This window comes from Mustelus asterias, chromosome 17 (assembly GCF_964213995.1).
Source record: "Mustelus asterias chromosome 17, sMusAst1.hap1.1, whole genome shotgun sequence".
NCBI lineage: Eukaryota > Metazoa > Chordata > Chondrichthyes > Carcharhiniformes > Triakidae > Mustelus > Mustelus asterias.
The window spans coordinates 22830531-22858012 of NC_135817.1; the positions used below are offsets into that span (position 1 = coordinate 22830531).

General features: G+C 43.8%; 1 protein-coding gene across 1 annotated transcript in view; it reads right to left on the reverse strand.

Moving 5' to 3' along the window:
- The window catches only part of reps2 (RALBP1 associated Eps domain containing 2), a 204445-nt gene extending 180797 nt beyond the window's left edge, over positions 1-23648 (reverse strand). The window contains exon 1 of the mRNA XM_078232385.1: positions 23330-23648. Coding sequence (XP_078088511.1) covers positions 23330-23509 — 180 coding nt within the window. The 5' untranslated portion in view covers positions 23510-23648. The remainder of the gene's footprint in view (positions 1-23329) is intronic.
- Positions 23649-27482: the final 3834 nt, after the last annotated feature.

The window sequence follows — 27482 nt, forward strand, 5'->3', positions numbered from 1 at the left end:
CTGCTCAGTGATTCTGCGTTGTCGTATGTCGTGAAGGCCGCCTTGGAGAATGCTTACCCGAAGATCAGAGGCTGAATGCCTGTGATTGCTGAAGTGTTCCCCGATAGGAAAGGAACACTCCTGCCTGGTGATTGTCGAGCGGTCAAAATCGGTCAACCGCTCGACACTTAGAATATAGGTGTTCAATTCTGGTTGCCACACTACCAGAAGGATGTGGGGGCTTTGGAGAGGGTACAGAAAAGATTTACCAGGATGTTTCCTGGTATGGAGGGCACCAGCTATGAGGAGAGGTTGGTGAAACTTTGTTTGTTCTCACTGGAACGACAGAGGTTGAGGGGCGACCTGATAGAAGTCTACAAGATTATGAGAGGCATGGACAGAGTGGGTTGTCAGAAGCTTTTTCCCAGGGTGGAAGAGTCAATTACTAGGGGCACAGGTTTAAGGTGCGAGGGGCCACGTTTAAAGGCAGATTTTTTTTTTTACACAGAGGGTAATGGGTGCCTGGAACTCATTGCCGGGAGAGGTAGTGGAAACAGATACGATAGTGACTTTTAAGGGGCATCTTGACAAATACATGAATAGGATGGGGTTATGGTCTCCTGAAGGGTAGGGGGTTTTAGTTAAGTTGGGCAGCATGGTCGGTGCAGACTTGGAGGGCCGAAGGATCTGTTCCAGTGCTGTAATTTTCTTTGTTCTTTGAGTGGACAGATAGGTGGCAGATGAAGTTCAAGGCAGAGAAATATAAAGCAATGCACTTTGGTAGGAAGAACAAAGAAAGACAATACAATATATATAGTAGACCAGGTAAGGATGGCAGATTTCCTTCCCTGAAGGGCATTGGTGAACCAGGTGGGTTTTCACAACAATTGACAATGGTTTCATGGTCACCATTTGAAAATTCTAGATTCTGCCATGGTGGGATTTGAACTTGTCCACAGAACATTACCCTGGGTCTTTGGATTTCTAGCCAAGTGACAAGACCACAACTCCACTACCTCCTCAGTTGTCCTCCAAGTAATACACCATCCTAACTCAAAAATAATTGTTCTTTCACCGTTGCCAGATTATATGCTGGACCTCCCTCTCTAACTGCATTTTAAGTATACCTACACCATACAACTGGAGTGATTTGGGAGGGTGGTGATGAACCACCCTCTCAAAAGGCAATTAGAGATTTGTAATGAATGCTGGCTTTGCCGGCAACACCCACATTCCATGAATGAATTTTTAAAATTCCAAACCAACCCGCAGAATTTAACTAACTAACTTCAGCACCATATTTGCACGAAGCCTTTTAATTAAACTTTTAAAGGTGCCTCTGGGTGGTCAATCTTTGGAATTTTCTACCCCAAAAAGGATTGTGGATGTTTTATTGTAGATTATATTCAAGGCCGAGATAGACAGATATTTGGTCTCTCATGGAATCACAGGATATGGGGAGGTCATAGAATCCCTACAGTGGAGAAGGAGGCCATTCGACCCATCAATTCTGCACCAACTCTCCAAACAGAGCATCAGATCCCAGGCCCCATCCCCTTAGCCCCACACATTTCCCAGGAGTAATCTCCTAACCTACACATTTTGGGACACTAAGGGTCAATTTAACATGGCCAATCAACCTAACCTGCACAAATATACTGGTGACACCCCATGCTTCTTTGCCAAGGTCACAGTACCTGGAAAAAGCTGTGGAAGAGATGCAGGCAGCTAGGACAAATACTCTAACTGGGACCTGTGGATGGTCACCTTAGTCAGTCAGCTCACTCAGGCAGAGCAACAATGAGGTTCTCCAACCTTCCCACCCACCCCCATTCTGAGTAGTCAAAGATTGGGAGCATGAGTGTGAATTGGAATCAGGAGATGAGGAGCAACCCTTTGAAAATAGGTAAACAGCAGCTGCAATCTCTCACATTCCATACAGACATGGAACACAATCTCATCCAGGCCACGAGTCACAAATGGCCCAGGAATCCACAAAATGGCTCAAAGTTATTTAACAACACCAGGTTAAAGTCCTGCCCGCATCACCAGGCAAGACTGTTCTCTTCCTGTTGGGGAACACTTCAGCGGTCACGGGTATTCGGCCTCTGATCTTCGCGTAAGCGTTCTCCAAGGCGGCCTTCACGACACACGACAGCGCAGAGTCGCTGAGCAGAAACTGATAGCCAAGTTCCGCACATATGAGGACGGCCTCAACCGGAATCTTGGGTTCATGTCAGACTATCTGTAACCCCCACAGCTTGTCTGGATTTGCAGAATCTCACTGGCTGTCCTGTCTGGAGACAATACACATCTCTGTAACCTGTGCTTAATGCTCCCTCCATTCACATTGTTTTTACCTTTAAGACTTCATTATTTGTAGACTGCATTCCAATCATTATTCTGTAAATTGAGTTTGTGTCTCTGTATGTCCTGTTTGTGAGCATTTCTCCACTCCACCTGACGAAGGGACAGCCTGTTCCGAAAGCTAATGGCATTTGCTACCAAATAAACCTGTTGGACTTTAACCTGGTGTTGTTAAACTTCTTACTGTGTTTATCCCAGGCCAACGCCGGTATCTCCACATCAAAGTTATTTGTCAGAACTTCTAGATATTTGTCAGTACTATCTAGGTATTATCTTGCAGATGAACCTGTGATCACATGTTTCAGCTCATCAGCAACTCCCCACTGAGAAACATGGGAATCCAAATTGACAAACAATTGAGGTTCATGTCCCATAGATTAATAAAAAATGCTCATACGTTCCAAGTTAGGTGCTTCTGGTACTGTATAATGTTCTTCGAGTACTTACACCAGAGTCATTCCAGTTTACATGAACCATTTTATTTCTGAAATTTGGGGGGCAAGCAGGTTGTCAAATCTGGTTGAATTTTTCTGGGAGACTTCCTCCTCACAGGGACCTCCTTTTTCCCTCATCATCTCATTCCTGCCATTAGTCACCAACACGTTCATCCTTAAAGCACATTGCTTCACCGATCAGAAAGCAAAATCTCCTCCACTGAAGTGGGTTATTCTTGACCATTAGTCAATGTCTTTCTTTCCCCCATCGTTTTCCAAGGCTTTTTAAACTCGTAAGCAAATTTCTTCAAAGTAAATGAAAATGAACAATTTTGTTTAATGCCCCTATACTTTTTCTAGGGTTGCTCGCCGCAGTATTGAGATTAATCTTCAATTTCTGGAGTTTCCAAGCCAATCATGGAAGAAAGTTGGCAAGTTTACATAGGGTCAAATAATCATAGAATCCCTACAGTACAGAAGGAGGCCATTCAGCCCATCGAATCTGCACCGACCACAATCCCATCCAGGCCCTATTGCTGCAACCCCACGCATTTTACCCTGCTAATCCCCCTGACGCTAACGGACAATTTAGCATGGCCAATCCACCTAACCCGCACATCTTTGGACTGTAGGAGGAAACCGGAGCACCCGGGAGGAAACCCATGCAGATACAGAGAGAATGTGCAAACTCCACGTAGATAGTGATCTGAGGCCGGAATTGAACTTGGGACCCTGGTTAGCACTGTGAGGCAGCAGTGCTAACTACTATGACACCGTGCCACCCCCTAAAATAAATTTATGTTCAAATCATATTTTTTAATTTATTACTAGAACAAATGTTGGTGACAAAATAACCTGGGGAGGCAGTGGCATAGTGGTATTGTCAATGGACTAGTATTCCAGAGACCCAGGGTACTGCTCTGGGGACCCAGGTTCGAATCCCACCCATGGCAGATGGTGAAATTTGAATTGATTAAAAATCTAATAATGACCATGGGTTGATGGTCATAAAAAAACCATCTGGCTCATTAATGTCCTTTAGGGAAGGAAATCTGCCCTTATTACCTGGATGTTTACCAGGATGTTGCCTGGTATGGAGGGTCTTAGCTATGAGGAGAGATTGGATAGACTGGGGTTGTTCTCCTTGGAAAGACGGAGAATGAGGGGAGATCTAATAGAGGTGTACAAGATTATGAAGGGTATAGATAGGGTGAACAGTGGGAAGCTTTTTCCCAGGTCGGAGGTGACGATCACGAGAGGTCACGGGCTCAAGGTGAGAGGGGCGAAGTATAACTCAGATATCAGAGGGACGTTTTTTACAGAGGGTGGTGGGGGCCTGGAATGCGCTGCCAAGTAGGTTGGTGGAGGCAGGCACGCTGACATCGTTTAAGACTTACCTGGATAGTCACATGAGCAGCCTGGGAATGGAGGGATACAAATGATTGGTCTAGTTGGACCAAGGAGCGGCACAGGCTTGGAGGGCTGAAGGGCCTGTTTCCTGTGCTGTACTGTTCTTTGTTCTGGCCTACATGTGACTCCAAATGTGACACCTTGCTGCAAACTGTAGTTACACACAACTATAATGGAGGGATTGAGACCAACTTTCAACTGACCTTGCGCTTGTCACTCATATTGTGGTTCAGATGACCAGAAAAGGTCTGATACAACCATCTACATCTTCTCCAACCCTGCTGAAGTTTGGATCAGGTATTAATGACAAGGTTACTGCTGGAAGTAACGATAAACAAAACTTTGTTTGCAGTATATACACAAAAAGATATGCTAGGATGTGATGCAGAAAATATTCCACAAAAACTATTTGCTATTATATTTGATCTCCAAATGGTTACTTTTACAGCTAACTTTGTTTGGACTGCCTGGATAGAGACTTATTTCGAAAATGCAGCAGAACATCAGTAAAATCTTTCCTCTGCTCGCTTTCCCACCCAATACTGGAGTGAGGGCTGAAGTAGTAAGATTTTTAAGCTACTGATATATTTAACCACTTATTTAAATGCTTTTCAGAAAAGTAGCACTTCAAACAGCAAGGCAAGTACAGTATTATGACAAGTTCACATTTAGTAGCAGCCAGGACTAGCATGTTATCCGATTAAAAACCAATTTCATTAACTTCAGTTTATCCACTATTTACCCAAATAATGAAAGGTTTCCCACAAAAAGCAGGATAAATCCAATTTAACAATTGCTACCCCAGTCTACCATCAAACACCAGCAAAATGTAGCATTTTCAATGACAGGTTCCATTAGTGTAGTAGTTACTTGACAATTACCTGCTCACTGATACTCAATTTGGATTCTGTTGGGTTACTCAGTTCCAGATTTCAATAAAGTCTTAGTTTAAACATGGACCAAGAAGCTCAGCTCCAGAGGGGAGGTGAGAGTGACTGTCCTTGACATCAAAGCAGCATTCAACTGAGCATGGCATCAACTGAAGTCGATGGAAACTAGGGGATAACCTTGCTATTGGCTAAAGTCATAGCTAACACAAAGAAAGATGGGTTGTGGTTGTTGGAGGCCAACCAGATTAGATCATCATAGATCATAGAATCCCTACAGTGCAGATGGAGGCCATTCGGCCCATCGAGTCTGCACCAACCACAATCCCACCCAGGCCCTATTCCCACATATTTTACCCGCTAATCCCTCTAACCTACGCATCTCAGGACTCTAAGGGGCAATTTTTAACCTGGCCAAATCAACCTAACCCGCACATCTTTGGACTGTGGGAGGAAACCAGAGCACCCGGAGGAAACCCACGCAGACACGAGGAGAATGTGCAAACTCCACACAGACAGTGACCCGAGCCGGGAATCGAACCCGGGACCCTGGAGTTGTGAAGCAGCAGTGCTAACCACTGTGCTACCGTGCCGCCCCAGGATTTTGCTGTGAGAGTTCCTCAGGATACTGTCCTAGGCCCAACCATCTTCAGCTGCTTCATTAAATTACTTTTCCTCCATCATAGGCCAGAAGTGTGGATCTTTGTCAATGACTCCACAACGTTTATCTCCATTCGCGACTCCTCAGATACTGAAACAATCCATGTCAACCTGCAGCAAGATCTGGACAATATTTAGGCTTGGCCTGACAAGTGGCAAGTATCATTGGCACCATGCAAGTGCCAGGCAATGACCATCTCTAATAAAAGAGAATCTAACTAGTTACCCTCGTCATTCAACAGCATTGCCATCAACATTCTGGAGGTTACCAGTGACCTGAAATTGAACTGGACCACAAAAGTGCTGTGACTATAAATGCAGGTCAGAGGCTAGGAATTCTGCAGTGAATAACTCACCTCCCGACTCCCCATAGCCTGTCCACTATCTACAAAGCACAAGTCAGGAGTGTGATGGAATACTCTTCATTTACCTGGAAGAGTGCAGCTCCAACAACACTCAAGAAGCTCAATTCCATGCAGCATAAAGTAGTTTGGTTGATTGGTACCCCATCCAGCACTTTAAACACTTACTTCCTTCACCACTGGTGCACAATTTACAAAAAAGATATTGCAGAAACTTGTCAAGTCTCCTTAGACAGCATCTTCTAATCCCGCAACCTCTTACCATGTGGAAGGGCAAGGGCAGTAGATGCATTGGAACACCATCACCCGCAACTTCCCCATCAAAGTCACTCATCATCCTGATTTCAAACTACCTTGCTGTTGCTTTCCTGCCAATCAGTCAAAATCCTGGTCTTCCTTCCTCACAACAATGTGGTTTCACCTAAACTACGTGGACTGCAGCTCACTGTCACCTTCTCAAGAGTAATTCGGTAGCCTTGCCAGAGACTCGAACATCCCAAGAACAAATTTTTTAAAAACTACCTTTACACTAAAGTAGAATCCGGTTATCAACCACAGTATCAAGCAAGAAATATGTTTTTGAATTTTTTTTTTCATTTGTAGCACAGCATGTTTGTCCTGATACTGTACGTGTTATTTTCTGATACAACTGCACCACTCAGTGAGGGCAGCTCACATTGTAACGCATTGTGACACTGATCAGAAACAAACGTTTTTTTTTAAAAAGAGCCACAGAAACAGTTGTGCAAGGAAGGAAAATCAATGCCCAAGCATAAACACATTCTATGTTGTAATAATGGAAGCAGATGCCAAAACATAAAAACATCATGTGATTTGATGGGCTGAATGGCCTGAAAGTCCATTGAACAAGTCAAGATGTAGCCTGCTTTAAATCCAACTGCTAGTCACCATGGAGGTGGTGGACAAACATTTGACAAACAAATGACAAAAATTTGTATGAAACTATTTTTGTATTTCAAATTACTTAATACATTTTTAAACTAATATAAATGCAGAATGAATTTCTTTAAAAATTCATTTTTCCTCAGAGGATATAAAGAAAGGAATACAGTTCAACAGGCAAAACCCAATCCATCACGCAAACTAGCCTCCCATCCAGTGACTCTGTCTACACTTCCCGCTGCCTCAGCAAAGCAGCCAGCATAATTAAGGACCCCACGCACCCCGGACATTCTCTCTTCCACCTTCTTCCTTGGGAAAAAGATACAAAAGTCTGAGGTCACGTACCAACCGACTCAAGAACAGCTTCTTCCCTGCTGCTGTCAGACTTTTGAATGGACTTGCCTTGCATTAAGTTGATCTTTCTCTCCACCCTAGCTATGACTGTAACACTACATTCTGCACTCTCTCGTTTCCCTCTCTATGAACGGTATGTTTTGTCTACATAGCACGCTAGAAACAATACTTTTCACTGTATGCTAATACATGTGACAATAATAAATCAAATCAAAGCTTTCTCCAAATGCACCTGCAGGACAGTGCTTCAAAGACAATCTGACAAGCTTCACACATTGGGAGTGTATCCCCACAAAGATCAGACTGTACAAAACATGACAGACAAGGCACCATATCCGAATGCTGACAAGCATTGGGGAATGAATATTGCTGGCAACGCCCTAGAGCTGTGGGGAGTAAGGTTTTTAATTTTTGGCTGGTGTGAAACAAAGAATGCACTACATGTCAACCCCACCCAACCAAACTACACAGTATGGTTAAACCAGGCCATGGGTTTAGAAACTGTATGAATAGCTTTAAAAAAATAGACAATCGACCTTCAGACTGTGGATGTTTTCTTTAAAAGAAACAGCGGACTCATTGATTTGTATGACACAACCTAGTAATGTTTCTGATGAGGTACCCTCAGCACTATAGGAGTGTACATCAGTGTACATTTAGTATTTGGTCAAACTTATATGCCAACATTTATGGCATCCTTGTAAACATCCTCCTTATCCTCCAAAGCAATGATCAGTCTTTTAATGTTGGCTTGAATCTAAAGACTCTTATGTGGGATTACGACAGTCGCACTGGTTGCTTCCTCAACTGATTATTATTCCCTTGAGCCCCAGTACGGCAAACAGACAAATCACAGATATTATTCCATAATCAGCCAAGATGTAGTTCCAGCAATTGCCATTTGATACCAATAAAATTGACAGAATCCCTACAGTGCAGAAGGGGACCATTTGATCCATCAAATCTACACCAACTCTCCCACAGAGGATCCCACCCAGGCCCTTTCCTGTAACCCCACATACTTACCCCGCTCATCCCCCTAATCTACACATTTTTGGACACTAAGGGACAATTTAGTATGACCAATCCACCTAATCTAACCTGCACATAATCAGAGGCTGGAAGAATTGATTTCTGAATGGACCTGCTGAATTTGGGGAACAGGGATAAGAAAACATTAATCAGACTATCACCAAATTCAGCAGGTCCATTCAGAAATCAATTCTTCCAGCCTCTGATTTCCCAGCTCTGCATTCAACAAAGATCACATCTATAGGGCGGCACGGTGGCAAGCACTGCTGCCTCACAGTGCCAGGGACCTGGGTTCAATTCTGGCCACAGGTCATTGTGCAAACTCCACACAGACATTCTCCCAGTGTCTGTGTGGGTTCATTCGGGTGCTCTGGTTTCCTCCCACAGTCCAAAGATGTGCGGGTTAGGTGGATTGGCCATGCAAAATTGATCCTAGTGTCAGGGGATTAGCAGGGTAAACGTGTGGGGTTATGGTCAGTGCAGACTCGATGGGCCGAATGGCCTCCTTCTGCACTGTCAGGATTCTATGATGATTCTATAGCTTGTATTGTATCTTGGTGTACATCATTGATCTGACTTCAAGGAATGTGCTTTTAAAGTCAGTCCCGTGACTATTTTTTTGTTAATTACAGTCAAACAGCTTTATCTGAAGACTTTATTTGCTGCTGTGGGAAATTAAGCTGATGGAAAACCATCACCCAACAGCATGGCTGCAATCACGTGGAATTACAGCCCAATGATTCAAGAATGGGAGTCAGAAGTTTAAGCAAGCTCCTCCTCACTTTTAGACATAAACATAAATAGAACAAATGTAACGATCTCTCATTTTTTAGAGTGATCAGAAATGTTTCTTGGCTTCTATTCAGTATGGGAGGCATAATTACTAAGCCTGATCACTACATGACAATAGGCCAGCAAGAGGTCAAGCTTCAATTTCAGTGAGATACAGAATATATGAATGAGAGGATTAGAGAGCCAATTGAAGAGAATACAGATTGTTGAGGGTGATGAAGGGATAATTTGAGAAAAGGGAACAGCAGAAACAATAGTATGATTGAGTACCTCAAATGACAATAGACAATGAAATGGACACAGAAGTTTTTCAACGTGTATTGAGATAAAAAGAACGAACACGGATAGGGAGTTGTCACTTGTATAGTGAGCAGTGTGTTCAAAGTAACCTCACAGGAGTACCACGTTGCCTATCGGTGCTGGCCCCTGGATATAGCTGGACACACTACATTCTGCGCTCTCTCCTTTCCTTCTCTATGAATGGTATGCTTTGTTTGTACAGAAGGTAAGAAACAATATTTTTCACTGTATACTAATACATGGGACAATAATAAATCAAATCAAATTGTCCATGCTGGCACTTCAGCTGGCTGGGCTTGCTGCGGTTGTGTTCAGGTCTTTACTAATTCAGGCAGGTAATCATACCATTAATCCACAAATAGCAGAGGCAACCCTATCGAAACAGGAATCGTATCAGTGTTATCTTCCTTCTGCCTTCCCCAAAGCCACTAATTCTTCACTGCGTTACGATTTTACAGGCACTCTCTAGTTCCTTGCCCAACTGATCATCCCCTATGTGTGCCCAAATAGAGTGAGCACAGTCTGATTATTCAAGTCACAAACTTTATTCTGTACTAGCCAACATGCACAAAGACCTCCTTCCCGTAATTGTTGTTGGAAAACAAATCAGTGAAAACCTATCCACATATTTGTCTCCCTGAACCAAAAGGCAATTGCACTGCCACAGCATGTCACTATCATCAGGGATAGGAGAGTATTATTGATGGCGACTATATTGACCTCCAAAAGGCATTTGATATAGTTTCACGCAAGAGACTATGCAGAAAAATGAGCGCGCAGTGGAATTGGAAGTAACCTTGCAGTATGGTTAATTGATTGCGAGATAAGAGACAGAGAATAAGGTTACAGGGCAGCATTTGACTTATGGTGTTCCCTAGAGAGCTATATTGGGCCTTCATCTTTTCGCTGTTAATATCAATGGCTTGAGTGAAGGATTACAGACTAGTGTGTCCAACTTTGTGGATAACACAAAATTAAGAGGTACAACAGTTACAAAAAGGGACATGGACAAATATAGTGACTGAATTCCATCTGTCCAAAGCATGAAGTAGTTAGTTTGGATCCAAGAAAGAAATCAGAATATTTATATAAATGAGGAAAATACTAAAAGTTGTGAGAACAAAGAGATTTAAAATGCCCAAGTACATAATCAATAAAAGTTGGCACGTAACTACAAAAAGCAATCAGAAGGTTAATCTGTTTGTCTTTATCTAAAGGAGTAGGAATATAAATGAGTGCAAGTTATGCCTCGGTTTTACAGAGCTTTGTTCAAATCCAATCGAGAGTACAAAAAGAACAAAGAACAAAGAAAATCACAGCACACGAACAGGCCCTTCGGCCCTCCAAGCTTGCACCGATCATGCTGCCCGACTGGATCAAAACTCCCAACCCTTCCAGGGACCATATCCCTCCATTCCCATCCTATTCATGTATTTGTCCAGGCGACCCTTAAAAGTCACTTACGTATCCGCTTCTACTACCTTCTCCAGCAGCAAGTTCCAGGCACCCACCACCCTGTGTAAAAATCTTGCCTCGTACATCTCCTTTAAACCTTGCCGCTCGCACCTTAAACCTATGCCCCCTAGTAATTGACTCTTCAACCCTGGGAAAATCCACTGAAAATCCTGACTATCCACTCTGTCCATGCCCCGCATAATCTTGTAGACTTCTATCGGGTCGCCCCTCAACCTCCATTGTTCCAGTGAAAACAAACCAAGTTTCTCCAACCTCTCCTCATAGCTACTGCCCTCCTTACCAGGCAATATCCTGTACCTCTCCAAAGCCTCCATATCATTCTGGTAGTGACTTGCCAATTTTTAAACTCAATGCTCCAGTCAATGAAGGCAAGCATGCCGTATGCCTTCTTGACTATCTTCTCCACCTCCGTTGCCACTTTCAGTGACCCGTGTACCTGTACACCCAGATCCCTTTGCCTTTCAATATATTCTTAAGGGTTCTGCCATTTACTGCATATTTCCTATCTGCATTAGACCTTCCAAAATGCATTACCTCACATTTGTCCGGATTAAACTCCATCTGCCGTCTCTCCGCCTCCAACTGATCTATACAGTGCTGTATCCTCTGATGGTCCTCATCATTATCCACAAATCCACCAACCTTTGTGTCGTCCGCAAACTTACTAATCAATCCAGTTACATTTTCCTCCAAATCATTTATATATATTACAAACAGCAAGGTCCCAGCACCAATCCCTGAGGAACACCCCTTGTCACAGCCCTCCATTCAGAAATGCACCCTTCCACTGCTATAGTCTTCTATGACCAAGATGTGGAGATGCCGGCGTTGGACTGGGGTAAACACAGTAAGAAGTCTAACAACACCAGGTTAAAGTCCAACAGGTTTATTTGGTACCAAATAAACCTGTTGGACTTTAACCTGGTGTTGTTAGACTTCTTTCTATGACCAAGCCAGTTCTGTATCCACCTTGCCAGCTCTCCTCTGATCCCATGTGATTTCACCTTCTGCACCAGTCTGCCATGAGGGACCTTGTCAAAGGCCTTACTGAAGTCCATGTAGACAACATCCACTGCCCTACCCTCATCAATCACCTTCGTCACTTTCTCGAAAAACTCGATCAAGTTAGTGATACACGACCTCCCCTAATACGTCCACTTATTAACAAGTGAGAGTAAATCCTGTATTGAAGAATCCTCTCCAATAATTTCCCTACTACTGATGTAAGGCTTACCGGCCTGTAATTACCTGGATTATTCTTGCTACCCTTCTTAAACAAAGGGACAACATTGGCTATTCTTCAATCCTTTGCGCCTTCCTCTATAGTAAGAAGTCTAACAACACCAGGTTAAAGTCCAACAGGTTTACTTGGTAGCAAACGCCACTAGCTTTCGGAACAGGCTGTTCCTTCATCAGGTGGGTGGGAGTTCTGATCACAAACAGGGCACAAAGACACAAACTCAATTTACATGAATAATGATTGGAATGCGGGTCTTTACAGCTGATCAAGCCTTAAAAGGTACAGACAATGTGAGTGGAGGGAGCATTAAGCACAGGTTAAAGAGATGTGTATTGTCTCCAGACAGGACAGCTAGTGAGATTTTGCACATCCAGGCAGGTTGTGGGGGTTACAGATAGTGCGACATGAACCCAATATCCCAGTTGAGGCCGTCCTCATGTGTGCGGAACTTGGTTATCAGTCTCTGCTCAGCGACTCTGTGCTGTCGTGTGTCGTGAAGGCCGCCTTGGAGAACGCTTACCCGGAGATCAGAGGCTGAATGCCCGTGGCCGCTGAAGTGCTCCCCAACAGGAAGAGAAGAGTCTTGCCTGGTGATTGTCGAGCGGTGTTCATTCATCCGTTGTCGTAGCATCTGCATGGTTTCCCCAATGTACTATGCCTTAGGACATCCTTTCTTGCAGCGTAACACTACTTTAACCTGTGCTTAATGCTCCCTCCACTCACATTGTCTGTACCTTTAAGACTTGATTAGCTGTAAAGACTCACATTCCAATCATTATTCATGTAAATTGAGTTTGTGTCTTTGTGCCCTGTTTGTGATCAGAACTCCCACCCACCTGACGAAGGAACAGCCAGTTCCGAAAGCTAGTGGTTTTTGCTACCAAATAAGCCTGTTGGACTTTAACCTGGTGTTGTTAGACTTCTTACTGTGTTTACCCCAGTCCAACGCCGGCATCTCCACATCAGGCCCTCCCCTATAGCCAGTAAGGACACAAATATTTCTCTCAAGGCCTCAGCAATTTCCTCCCTTGCCTCTCAGTATTCTGGGGTATATCCCATCAGGCCTGGGGACTTGTCTACCTTAATGTTTCTCAAGGACCCTAATACCTCCTTCTTTTGATCTCAACATGACTCAAACTATCGACACACCCTTTCCCAGATTCATCATCTACCAAGTTCCTCTCTTTGGTGAATACTGACGCAAAGTACTTATTTAATACCTCGCCGTTTCCTCTTGCTCCACATAGATTCCCTGCATTTAATTTCGGGCGCAACTCTTCAAGTGGGATATTAGCCTTGGTGGGTATATAGTGTAGATTCACTACCAAGGATAATAAAAGTTAAATTACTATGTGACACTAGTGTACCTTTAAGAATTGTTTTTTAAAAATCATGTTCTAAAGCAGCTTTTTTTCCAGTGTTGCCGAGCTGTCTGCTTAGAAGTCCCTTTATTGCTGCTTCAATGGTTTAAATGGGGTTTCATTTATTTTTACAATGGGCTTCATGCAGCATCTGGGATTTTACGACCTTTTGCATTGTTAGGGGAAGAATGATTGACAGGACAGGTGTTCTTTCATTTTCAGTTTTGGACTGCTGGCTGCTGTTTTAGTTTCAAAGGTGTTTGGACATCAGACTGAAAAGCAGTGTTTCTCTCCCTGGTATTGTAAATTCTGCTGGCTAGCTGGAAGCAGGTCTTCTTGCCTTCCTGGCATGAGAATTCTGTCTTTTGCAGCGGTTCACTGGCTGAAAGCTAGAGGCCAGTAGTGACATTATCTCTACCTCAAGGTCTGCTGAAAATTACAAGGCTGGAAAATCAGAGTTTCAATTCTCCAACCAAAGGGCTAAGTTCCAGCATCACGAGTATTCGTATTTTCTGTGCTAAACCTGTGGCAGGGGTATGTTTTAAGGAGGTTTGTTTATTTCAGATCGTTGTTAAGGGTTATAAAATGTCATGGCTGTTTTTTTTTCTTGTTTTTAATTGGTAAAAGTTATTGCCCTGTGTTAACTATATTCTTAAATAAAGTTTGATAAAAGCTCCCTATAAGTCATTTGAATCATATCTGAAGTGAAACATCTCATGCTTACCCTAGCCAAATTCAAACTGCAAATTTATGATCCAGGCAGACTTCGTAAACTACCTTGGACTTTCTGGCCTGAATTATAACAACTAGGATAGCTGCATCAATGTATCTCGTGTTCCTTGAGTTTAGAAGCCAGTGAGGTGGAGACACTTGAAATGATAAAAGGATTCAACAGAGCAGATACAAAGAAATTATTTTCTCTGCTGAAGGAGTCTAACCAAGAAACACTTTTTCCACACAAAGGGTGATGGAAATGTGCAACATCTCCTCAAAAGGCTGAAGATGCCCCAGCTGGAGTATCGTGCCCAATTCTGAATGATGTCAAGGTCTTGGAGAGGGTGGGAAGGGGATGTGTTAAAATGGAATGAGGGCTGAGGGACTTTAGTTATGTGGAGTGATGAGAGAAACTGGGATTGGTTTTACAGAGAAGATTTAAAGGCGTTTTAACTAAAATGCATTCAAAAATCATGAAGGATTTAGACAGTTTCACTCCGTTTGCACTGACAAAAGGCTTGGTAACTAAAAGGTCGTTTTAAAAGGCAATTGATAAAGGAAACAGCGGTGAGGTGAGGGAATTTTTTTTAAAAAAACACAGCGAGCTATAATTTGGAACGCATCTGGAAACAGACTCAATAGTTACCTTCAAAAGGGAATTACACAAATTCTTGAAAAATAAAACAATTGCAGGGCTGTGAGGGAAGAACGGTGGAGTTAGATAAATAGGGAATATCTATCACAGAAATCAGCACAGGCAGGAGATGTTAATGTTGAAGTTATTCTGCAATAGAGCACATGATGAAAGTTGGGAGTCAAGAGCAGTTCTTCTTAATTGGGGAAATATAAGAGCTTCATTACAAACATACAAAAAGGTGCACACACTGGGTGTTGGGGAAAACTGGAAGAGTCTGTGTATTTACTCTGCAGTCTGGAAATAAATCGGTCTTAAACTACAGACAGGTTCCTAAATGTTAACACGTGTTCCCTCTCCTCAGGTGCTGCCAGACCTGCCTCTGCATTTCCTCTTTATCCTGGTTCTAATTCCAGATATTTTCCATCACAAAGAAGCATTTAAACATTTTAGATTTCTCCAAAACATGAATAAATAATGTTGGGAATCTGACTAGTATTTTGTTATTTGGTAAATAACACCATTTTAATCACTAGCCACAAATATCTGCAACCATATATCTTGGTTTTGACAAAGTTTCATGAACCGAAAAGACTGGGCTGGATTTTCATGGAGTTAGAGGAGGCTCCGTAGAGGGGTAAAAACAGAGGCCGGGACCTGATTCTGAAATTCCTTACCCCAATCCCAGGGGTATCAGATTTTTAGGAATGCCTTCCAAAGGTGCAATGTTCAGACAGCAAGCCCACAGTCCTGACCTGACTGTGGGTGGCACAGTGGTTAGCACTGCTGCCTCTCAGTGCCAGAGACCTGGGTTCAATTCCCGGCTTGGGTCACTGTCTGTGTGGAGTCTGCACGTTCTCACCATGTCTGCTTGGGTTTCATAGAAATCATAGAAACCCTACAGTGCAGAAGGAGGCCATTCGGCCCATCGAGTCTGCACCAGGAAGGCAGAGGAAACGCTTCAAAGACACCCTCAAAGCCTCCTTGGAAAAACGTGGAACAACCCTATCAACACCTGGGAGTCCCTGGCCCAAGAGTGCCCGAAGTGGAGGAAAAAGCAATTGAGAAGGAGCTGAACACCTTGAGGTTCATCACCGAGAACAAGCTGAAGCCAAGTGTCGATGGTGAAAGGGGCAAGTGGCAACCTGGGCAAGCCCCACCCACCTGTTCCTTCAATCACTTTCTGCCTCACCTATGACAGACTGTAGGTCGCACGTTGGACCTTGTGGAAGTGAGTCATCCTTGACTCCAAGGGGCTGCCTAAGAGAAACGAGAGGTGGGTGGATGGGCATGGAAGCTTGTCATGGGGACTATTGGTGGGGCTAGGTGGGGGAGGTGGGGGGGGGGGGGGGGGAGAGCATGAGGCGCACTCTTTGAATTTACCTTTCAAAAGGTCCCCTAATGCACCCTACAGCTCACGAACTCTAAGGTGTTGTAAACCAAGACTCTTTGAAAAGGTGGCCTGACCAGGGCCTACCTCTCTCAATAATTGAGTTTAAAGTTTATTTATTGTTGTCACAAGTAGGCTTACATTAACATTGCAATGAAGTTACTGTGAAAATCTCCTAGTCGCCACACTCTGGCACCTGTTCGGGTATGCTGGGGGAGAATTTAGCATGGCCAATGCACCTAACCAGCACATCTTTCAGATTGTGGGAGAAAACCAGAGCACCCGGAGGAAGATGTCCAAAGATGTGCGGGTTAGGTTGATTGGCCAGGTTAAAAATTGTCCCTGAGATGCGTAGTTAGAGGGATTAGTGGGTAAATATGTGGGGGTAGGGCCTTTCACCATCGACACTTGGCTTCAGCTTGTTCTCGGCGATGAAACTCAAGGTGTTCAGCTCCTTCTCAATTGCTTTTTCCTCCACTTCGGGCACTCTTGGGCCAGGGACTCCCAGGTGTTGATAGGGTTGTTCCATGTTTTTCCAAGGAGGCTTTGAGGGTGTCTTTGAAGCATTTCCTCTGCCTTCCTGGGCTTACCTGCCATGTCGAAACTTCAAGTAGAGCACTTGTTTCAGGGGTCTTGTGTCAGGCATACAAACAATGTGGCCCACCCAGCAGGGCTGATTGAGCGTGGTCAATGCTTCGATGTTGGGGACATTATCTTGAGTGAGACAATGATATTAGTGCGCCTATGCTGCCAAAGGATTTGCAAGATCTTGCAGAGGCAGCACTGATGGAACTTCTCCAGAGTTTTGAGGTACCTGCAACACATTCGCCTATATGGCTCAGACATGGACAATGAGTATTCCTACTGCTCCATAGACCATGAGCTTGGTGCCAGGTCTGAGGTCCTGGTCTCCAAACACACTCTTCCTAAGGTGACCAAAGGCAGTGCTGGCACAGTGAAGGTGTGGGAAACCTCATCAATGTTTGCCCCTGTTGACAGTAGGCTCCCAAGATAAGGAATTAAACAAAAATCTGGAATTAAAAGTCTTATGATGACCATGAAACCATTATCAATTGTCATAAAAACCCATCTGGTTCATTAACCTCCTTTAGGGAAGGAAATCTGCCGTCCTTACCTGGTCAGGCCTATATGTGACTACAGAGCCACAGCAATGTGGCTAACTCTTAAATGTCTCCGAAAAGAATTCAGTCCAAGGGCAATTAGAGATGGGCAATAAATGCTGGCCCAGCCAGTGATACCCACATGAACAAATGCAAAAAAGGTAGCGTGGAAGGGGCATAGAGAGAGGAGGGAGGGCAATGTGTAAGGGCTCGAGGGTCTTACATTTTTCATTATTACTTGGACCAAGTCCCACAGTACTGAGGTGGCACTCGGCAGCCCCTGTGCCTGTCTCCCAACTCTTTCAGTTGTCTAGCCCGACTCAAGCTTGTAATCCTCCAGCAATGAAAATCCTAAGGCAAGCAGACTGAACCGGGAATTTCCTGACTCCTGTGACCCACTTGGTAGGGGCGGCACGGTAGCACAGTGGTTAGCATTGCTGCTTCACAGCTCCAGGGACCTGGGTTCGATTCCCAACTTGGGTCACTGTCTGTGCGGAGTTTGCACATTCTCCTCGTGTCTGCGTGGGTTTCCTCCGGGTGCTCCGGTTTCCTCCCACAGTCCAAAGATGTGCGGGTTAGGTTGATTGGCCATGCTAAAATTGCCCCTTAGTGTCCTGAGATGCGTAGGTTAGAGGGATTAGTGGGTAAATATGTAGGGATATGGGGGTAGGGCCTGGGTGGGATTGTGGTCGGTGCAGACTCGATGGGCCGAATGGCCTCTTTCTGTACTGTAAGGTTTCTATGATTTCTATGAAAACCCAGCCCATTACCTCCCCCTCTCAAAAAAGGTTGTCAGACCAGCTGAGTGCTAGTATTTAGCTGTCTTTCCAGTTAAATAGTATTATATCCTCCACTGTTTTTGCTTTCGCAGTCATTAATCTTCATGCTAAATACTATAAACGTATTTTTAAAAATGTAGACTGAATGGAGTATTCTCTCAGTTGAGGATATTTGAATTTTTTTTTAAAGTCAGATCTGTATGTCACGCAGATGCCTATCCGGAATGATACAGTTTAACACTGGGAGTCTAACTGACTCCTCTGGTTAGACTTTGTGTGTTGCAAACGATCCATATTCTCGGAATAGTGTGAAAATAAACTCCCCAATCGCCTAGATATTATCAGCAGGTTAACACAACAGGCTCTGTTAGTATTCAGCACTGATCTAATTCTGCACAGGCAAGGCACAGTAGCTGGTCAAATGTTCATTCAGAATTGCAAATTGTTCTACATTGTACCTTCAAAAAGTTATGGAAGGTACAACTACTTAATTATTCTATGGCCCCAGGGAGAAAATTGATTTGCATTCACCTGACTCAGCAACAATAAATTCACTGTATATAAAACAGTAAATTACATTATATAATGAAAGAAACCCTTTCTTGTGATAATATGACTTCGAAGTATATTAAGTCGGCTGAATAGTTTTCAAATTACCAATGCAGTTTGTACTATAAGCGAACTGGAAGAAGGAATTCCACCAACATCTCCATTATGGATGATGCACAGCACCTTATAAAACAAACAAAAGCACCTGGCAAAAGATAAGGCAGTAACCAATTTCAGTCAGAAGTGCCCAGTGGATGATCCTGAGCGACACAGATGCCAATGGACCAGTGGGGAGGCAGTGATGTAGTGGTATGGTCATTGGACTAGTAAGTTTGAGACTGGTAATACTCTGGGATCCTGAGTTCAAATCCCACCATGGCAGATTGTACAAGTCAAATGATGAGCACAGACTTTTAAAAAATGTCAAATAATGAGAGGGAGATCTGTCATTCTTACGTGGTCTGGCCTATATGTGACCCCAGACCCACAGCAACATTGCCAACTCTTAAATGGCCTAGCAATGGCAACTAGGAATGGGCAACGAATGCTGACCTTGCCAGCAACGCCCACATCCCATGAAAGAATAAAGACATGGAGAAATGGCAGGGTGCTCGGAATTCTGCCAGAACCACTTGGCACCAAACCTCATCACAAACATAGAGACAAAGGCTGAATTCCAGAGAGGAGATAAAAGAGTGTCTGCCTTGGCATCAAAGAACCATTTTTCTGAGTGAAGCATCAAGGAACCTTGGTGAAACTGAAGTCAATGGGCATCAAGAGGTCAATGGCACAAACACAAATGGTTGCAATTTTTGCAGGTTCATCATCTCAGCTCCAGTACATTGCTCAGCAACATTCTAGGCCCATGTCTTTTCCACTGCTTCATCAATGATCACCCCTCCATATGGTGGGAATCTTTCCTGATGACCGTACTGGTGTTCAGTTCCACTTGCAATTCCTGAGTTGATTAAGTAATCCATGTCCTCACATAACAAGATCTGGGTCTTGCTTGGGCTGATCTCTAACACAAACACTTCTTCCCACTCAAGCAGCAGACAATGACCATCTCCAAAAAGAGAGATAGACTAACTACTGAAACTCAATGGCATTACCATCACTGACTCTCCCATCATCAACATTTTGGGGATATCCACTGACCAGAAACTCAACTTGACCAGTCACATAGAGACTTTGGCTACTACAGCAGGTCAAGAGACTTGGTTTGCTGCAAGCAGCTCATTTCCTGACCCTGCAACATCTTTCCACCACCTAGAAAGCAGGGAGGGTGTGAAAGAATACTCTCAACCTTCCCTGGATGGGTAAAATGCAAAGCTCAAGACGTCAGCGCCATCCAGGACAAAGCTGTCTACTTAATCAGCTCACGGGGCGGCACGGTAGCACAGTGGTTAGCACTGCAGCTTCACAGCTCCAGGGTCCTGGGTTCGATTCCCGGCTCGGGTCACTGTCTGTGTGGAGTTTGCGCGTTCTCCTCGTGTCTGCGTGGGTTTCCTCCGGGTGCTCCGGTTTCCTCCCACAGTCCAAAGATGTGCGGGTTAGGTTGATTGGCCAGGTTAAAAATTGCCCCTTAGAATCCTAAAATGCGTAGGTTAGAGGGATTAGCGGGTAAAATATGTGGGGGTAGGGCCTGGGTGGGATTGTGGTCGGTGCAGACTCGATGGGCCGAATGGCCTCCTTCTGCACTGTAGGGTTTCTATGATTCTACCAGCTTAAAATACCCATTCCGTCCATCCTTGGTGCATAGTCACTGCTGGGCTCTGTGTTGGGACCTCTGCTGTTTGTGATTTATATAAACGATCTGGAAGAAGGTGTAACTGGGGTGATCAGTAAGTTTGCGGACGACACGAAAATGGCTGGACTTGCAGATAGTGAGGAACATTGTCAGAGGCTACAGAAGGATATAGATAGGCTGGAAATATGGGCAAAGAAATGGCAGATGGAGTTCAATCCTGATAAATGCGAAGTGATGCATTTTGGTAGAACGGAGGGGGGAGCTATACGATAAATGGCAGAACCATAAAGGGTGTAGATACGCAGAGGGACCTGGGTGTGCAAGTCCACAGATCCTTGGAGGTGACGTCACAGGTGGAGAAGGTAGTGAATAAGGCATATGGCATGCTTGCCTTTATAGGACAGGGCATAGAGTATAAAAGTTGGGGTCTGATGTTGCGGTTGTATAGAACGTTGGTTCGGCCGCATTTGGAATACTGTGCCCAGTTCTGGTCGCCACTCTACCGGAAGGACGTGGAGGCTTTAGAGAGTACAGAGGAGGTTTACCAGGATGTTGCCTGGTATGGAAGGGCTTAGTTATGAGGAGAGATTGGGTAAACTGGGGTTGTTCTCCCTGGAAAGACGGAGGATGAGGGGAGACCTAATAGAGGTGTATAAAATTATGAAAGGCATAGATAGGGTGAACGGTGGGAAGCTTTTTCCCAGGTCGGTGAAGACGTTCACGAGGGGTCATAGGTTCAAGGTGGGGGGGGGGTTGGAGGGAGGTTTAACACGGATATCAGAAGGATGTATTTTACGCAGAGGGTGGTGGGGGCCTGGAATGCGCTGCCGGGCAAGGTGGTGGAGGCGGACACACTGGGAACGTTTAAGACTTATCTAGATAGCCACATGAACGGAGTGGGAATGGAGGGATACAAAAGAATGGTCTAGTTTGGACCAGGGAGCGGCGCGGGCTTGGAGGGCCGAAGGGCCTGTTCCTGTGCTGTATTGTTCTTTGTATACTTATATACAGGACTGTCTATTTGCAGTAAGGTGACAAGTTTCTTTGGCAGCATCTCCTAAATCCACCACCGAGAAGGACAAGGACAGTGAGCACACGCAAACACCATCACGTCCAAAGCATCATGATCAACGTTCCCTCTAAGCTGTGCAAGTGAGCGGTCATGCAGAAATTGTGAAGGTGCGATTCTGGGAACAAACAACAGATTCAATAAAGAAATATCTATGTTTCTGAGGAAACACAGTATAAAGAGCTATGGGGAGCAGCCACACACTGCAAACTTAAGAGAGAGAACACTGGCTCTATATCACTGTTCCTCCACGAGGCTTTTTTCTTACAGATGCACCATAGAAAATAGGACGGATCACAGCTTAGTATGCCTCCTGCTCTGATCAAATCTGCAAGAAATCACAAAAGGGTTGTGAAGCAAAAACAAAGTGCTGGAAAATCTCAGCAGGTCTGACAGCATCTCTGGGTTGAGAATAGAGCCAACATTTCGAGTTTAGATGACCCTTCATCAAAGCTTGAGTTGTGAATGTAGCCCAGTCCATCACGCAAACCAGCCTGCCATCCACTGATTCCACCTACACTTCCCACTGCCTCGGGAAAGCAGTCAGCATAATCAAGGACCCCACACATCCGGACATACTCTCTTCCACCTTCTTCCGTTGGGAAAAAGATGCAAAAGATCATGTACCAACTGACTCAAGGACAGCTTTTTCTATGCTGCCATCAGACCTTTAAGTAAACCTTATATTAATGTTTGACCTTATATTTTTTGACACCATAGCTATGACTGTAACACTAGATTCTGCACCCTCTCCTCTCCTTCTACCCTATGTACTCTATGAACAGTATAGTCTGTATAGCATGCAAGAAACAATACTTTCCACTGTATACCAATATATAAAGTGTATTTATCATCACAAGTAGGCTTACAACATTGCAATGAAGTTATTACGAAAATCCCCTAGCCACCACATTCCGGTGCTCGTTTGGGCATACTGAGGGCGAATTTAGCATGGCCAATACACCTCACCAGCATGTCTTTCAGACTGTGGGAGGAAACTGGAGCATCTGGCGGAAACCCACGCAGACACAAGGAGAATGTGCAAACTCCACACCAACAGTGACCCAAGCCGGGAATCGAACCTGGATCCCTGGCGCTGTAAGGCAGCAGTGCTAACCACTGTGCCACCTTGTGACAACAATAAATCAAATAATCAAAGGCTGGATAAACTCGTTTTGGAACTCCCTGTTTAATAGCACTGTCGGAATACCTTCACCACACGGATTGCAGCAGTTGAAGGTGGCGTTAAGTGCAATTCCTAATGGGCAAGTGTCCTGCCTGGACAATGAACAGAAAATAGAATGCACTTGCTTTGAAATCAAATTAACCCTCCACCCAGCACAAAAAAAAACAGGGCTATGCAAGTTTTTAGGAGAATATCACCTGAAACGCACGAGTGACTATTTCAAGACTTTCCGTCTCAAATATGCGAGGTGATTGGATAAGTGGCAAATTTTGTGGCGATTGTCGCTGCTGCAGTTGGGAAGGATTCGCGGTTTCGCCCACAGCGAGCTGCAGCATTCACGGGGGGGGGGGGGGGGGTAATTATTCACTTCACCATTACAGAAATGAGAGAGGCAAACATTTCCCCAGAGACAGGGCGAAACAAGTTGAAAATTAAAAGCACACATAGTAAAGACATGAGCATTGTGAAACATAGAAAGATACATAAAGTTTCAGCAGGGCAACAGCTGGAGATTGGAAAATGCTTTACATGCAACGTCTCATCAGACAACTGGTGTTGGTCTTATCCCTCCTCCGCTTACCTGGTGTAAAGTGTCTGCCGGCAGCTGGGAGGCTCGGAATAACTCGCCAACTTTAGTCCCGGCCGCAACTCTGCCCGTGGAGTCGGCGTCTCGCAGAGTGAGTGAGAATAGGTCGGAGTAGAGCCTCTCCTCTTGTTCACTCAGAGGCATCCCCCCCGGAGCCCAGCAGTCCCGGGACATTGCGCTGCCGCCTGGCACTCAGCTCTCTCTCTGAATCACTTGTCTGTATCTACTTCTCTGGGATGCAATGTATCTATTTCCTCCCCTCGGCAGCCACCGCCATTTCTTTAAGCTGCCGACCTGACGTCAGCGCCGCCCTTGCTGCAGGATTCAATCCAGCTGTTCCTGCAGCTGCAGCCCCCCCCCAACCCAACCCCTGGGCGCCCTGCCCTGCACCCCAGGGTGCCTTCAATATCTGGCGCTACTTTCGATCCCCATCTGCAAAAGTAATATATATTTTTTAAATGAACAGCTTAGGAACTATATTTGCATAAGACACCAATATTTGCATGGCACAGGTAAGATCTATTCATCAAACCTGAGCCAAGTTCAGGTTTGTTATGTCAGGAGGAGCAATGCAAATTTGCTTTTGTATACATTAAAGAAGTTGTCAGCCCCGCCTGCCCAGCAGTATTTTCCAAATCGAGCAGCCTGGAGTAGAGATGTTTACTAAGAGGATGCAGAGAATAGCACAGCTCTTTACACCACAGACATTTGGTGAGGAGTATTTTTTGCTGGAATGTTTCTTGGGGCATATGTTGACATGGACAGGCTGATCCGCCTTCAATTGCCCATTTCATTAAAGATTCATTCATTTCAAGCACCTATCAGAGCAAAATTTTAAAAAAATACAAACAAGTGAATTTCTGGGATGGCAAATCTCTCCTTTCCCTCGATTTCGGGTGCTTACGCGAGTTGGAACAAAAAGAAAACCAGTTCAACTGAAAGTATTCGGCAGGCATCCCAAGTGACAGCTGATCGCAGCGGGGTTTGGAAGAGGGTTAGACAGAAGAGGTCACCGAGAATGGCAAGGAGCGAGCCGATGTATAGAAACGACAGTAACTTTCTAACCCACATTAAGCGTTACATCTACTTTTCAGCTTCGTACAAATTCAGTGCAGAGGGACGGTTCTGGGAAACATTGTTTTTCACGGTGACATATGATCAAGCTTTGACAAAGGGTCATCTGGCTCTTTTCTCTCCTTTCAGATGCTGCCAGACCTGCTAAGATTTTCCAGCGTTTTCTCTTTTGGTTTCAGATTCCAGCATCTGCAGTAATTTGCTTTTTTTTTAATGACATAAAGTTTATTTTACCATAAAGCTGATTTGTCGGTAAATTTTCCAGAAAATCTCCTTTACACCAATAGTTTTATTTTCCCCATTCTATTTTCAGGACCTCTTCAGGAGGGCTGGGCTAATTTGCAATTCGTCAACCTTGATGTACAAATGATTTTTTTTTGTTTATTGTTTCCTGTTGCACGTTCTTTCTCATTTATTTGCCTGTAGGGCGGCATGGTGACACAGTGGTTAGCAGGGACCAGGGTTCAATTCCGGCCTCGGGTGACTGTTTATACATTCTCCCTGTGTCTGCATGGGTTTCCTCCCACAGTCCAGGGATGTGTGAATTAGGTTGGTTGGCCATGCTAAATTGACCCTCGTGTCAAGGGGATTAAATATGTGGGGTAATGAGGGGGGGGGCATGGAAAGGAGATGTCAGGCAACATTAACCAAACTGGACTTAGTCTCTGGCCAAGAGAGGGGCCTGGGTGGGATTGTGGTTGGTGCAGACTTGATGGGCCGAATGGCCTCATTCTGTAGGGAGTCTATGTATCTTTTTCATTCTTGTTTTTCAATTTTTCTTTCCTTATTTCAAAATGTTATCTATTTATTTTTTCTATGTTAGTGATTGTTTTTATAATCTTTCTATTCAAATGCTATCAATTTCTTTACTTCCTCTTTCCTGTACTGTATTAATCTCAGGTTCACTATTTCTAGGGAATCTGTTTTTGTTCCTCTTCTTTATCTATGTTCTTCTAATTTTCTTATTTATTTATGCTCTTGTTTAATTGCTTCTTTCTTGACTTTTTGAGTTTCTATTTAAAGGAACCTTTTGGCTCCTTACAACAACAGGAAAGACATTAAGTGCTGTTTTTCAAAATGGCAGTGGGCTGAGTTGGTCACAGTGGAATGTTGAAAGAAAGGAAATATCTGGACTTATGCAGCATCCTTCATGACCGCAAGACACCTCAAAGTGCTTTATGAGCCAGTAAGGTACTTCTGAAATGTAATCATTGTTGTAATGTTGAAAACATGTTAGCCAGTTTGCACACAGCAAGTTCCCACAAACAGCAATGTGATAATGACCAGATAATCAGTTTTCAATGAGGCAGTGGATGGATATATATATATTGGCGAGGACATCAGTGATAACTCCCCTTCTTCAAAATAGCATTAGAGGGTCTTTCTTGCCTTGGTTTTCACAGTCTCGTCCAGAAGACAACACCTCTGGCTTCCTTAGTACTGTACTGGAATATCAGCCTAGAGTTTTGTGCTCAAGTCTTTAGAATGACTACAACCTCCTGGATCCAGAGACAAGAACACTGCCAACTGAGCTATGGCTGTCACTCAAAACACAAACATCTAGTTGAAAAATATACTGCAAATCTTTGAATTCTATTCAATTTTCTGAAGGATTCACAGTTAACTGCCACACTGGAATTCATAAATTTGTATTTCATTTACATAGGCATGAGAAATCAACTTGCACTGATATGGAACATTTACATGGTGAAATGTTACAAAGGCTTTCACAGAAGTGTAACAAGTCAGAAATTTGCATGGAGACATTGAGATAGGTGACCAAAAGTGAGACAAAGGTCAAAGGAGTATCTTCAAAGGAGATGGTAAGGTTTAGAGGGGGGAAATTCAGTGCCAAAGGCACCTCTCCAATGGGAGACAGAATTCTGAAATTTAAAAGATTGAGTTGAGATATACTTACATCAGAAAGAATAGATTCTGATTCTCACAATAATTAGATTTTACAACATGATTGAAATATATATGTAAGATATTCAAATTTAAAGAAGCTGCTAAAGAGCCAATATGTTATGAGGCAAGTGTCAAGGAAGCTTACAAGTAAAATAATGTTTGGAAAAATACTTTGCTGTGTTGTTCCAGACAAAATTGTACACAAAGTTAAACACATTAAAATCATAAATGATTTTAAACAAATTGAAAAGCACCTAAACTCATCTTCAACTAATATCTTATATACCTTAATTTATTGCTTACATTTTTCAGCATCAATGTCAGGACTATCTTGTCATATGCTAGAAAGGCTAAACTGCTCCCAACCTTCTTCCAATGTTACTTTGTAATCTGCCACTAGAGGGTGCACAACAACGGCCCTCGGTCACTTGCTGCTCCCCCGATTTGGGCAATGACTCCACACACTGGTATAATTGAGTTCACCAGCTCACAATGTAGACCTGTGACATAGCACTCTGAAGATTCAAGTCATGAGCTTACTAAATAAGTAATCCCCTTTTCTTCATTACTTTTGTGAAATGTAGCCATTATCTCTTTAAATGCAGTACTAACCTTGGATTTTATAAGGTACTTTAGGTTATTTCTGCAAGGGAAAATAAATATCTCCCACCTTGACATGTCAACTTCAGTTCAGCAAATTGTGTCCAGTGCTCCATTTATAGCCGCGCACAAGTTGAATGTCATGCCTAAGGATTTTGAAGTAACTCAGCTCAATTATTGAAGACAGCTGGCCTGTAATGCACCATAAGGTTGCAACAAACCGAGCCTTAAATTAACACATGACTCTTCCCATGAAGAATCCTGATTTTTTTTTTACACCACTAAATTATTCATAATACTGAATCAAAGGACATTGCTTGTTTTATTTTTCCAACATTTTAAAAGATTTTTTTCATTATTTTTCTCATCCTTACCCACAGGGTTAGAAAAGATGGCTTATGACTTGGTCTGTGCAAATGTTTGCGTTATTAATGTTAAAGTGACATCAGCCAACTGTTCTGCTGGTGTTATCGCTTATGTGAAAATGCCTTCTCTATACTCAACACTTGCTTTGTGACACAGCTGAGGCTGAGGACTAGGAAATACCAAACCTCTCAAGCACCAT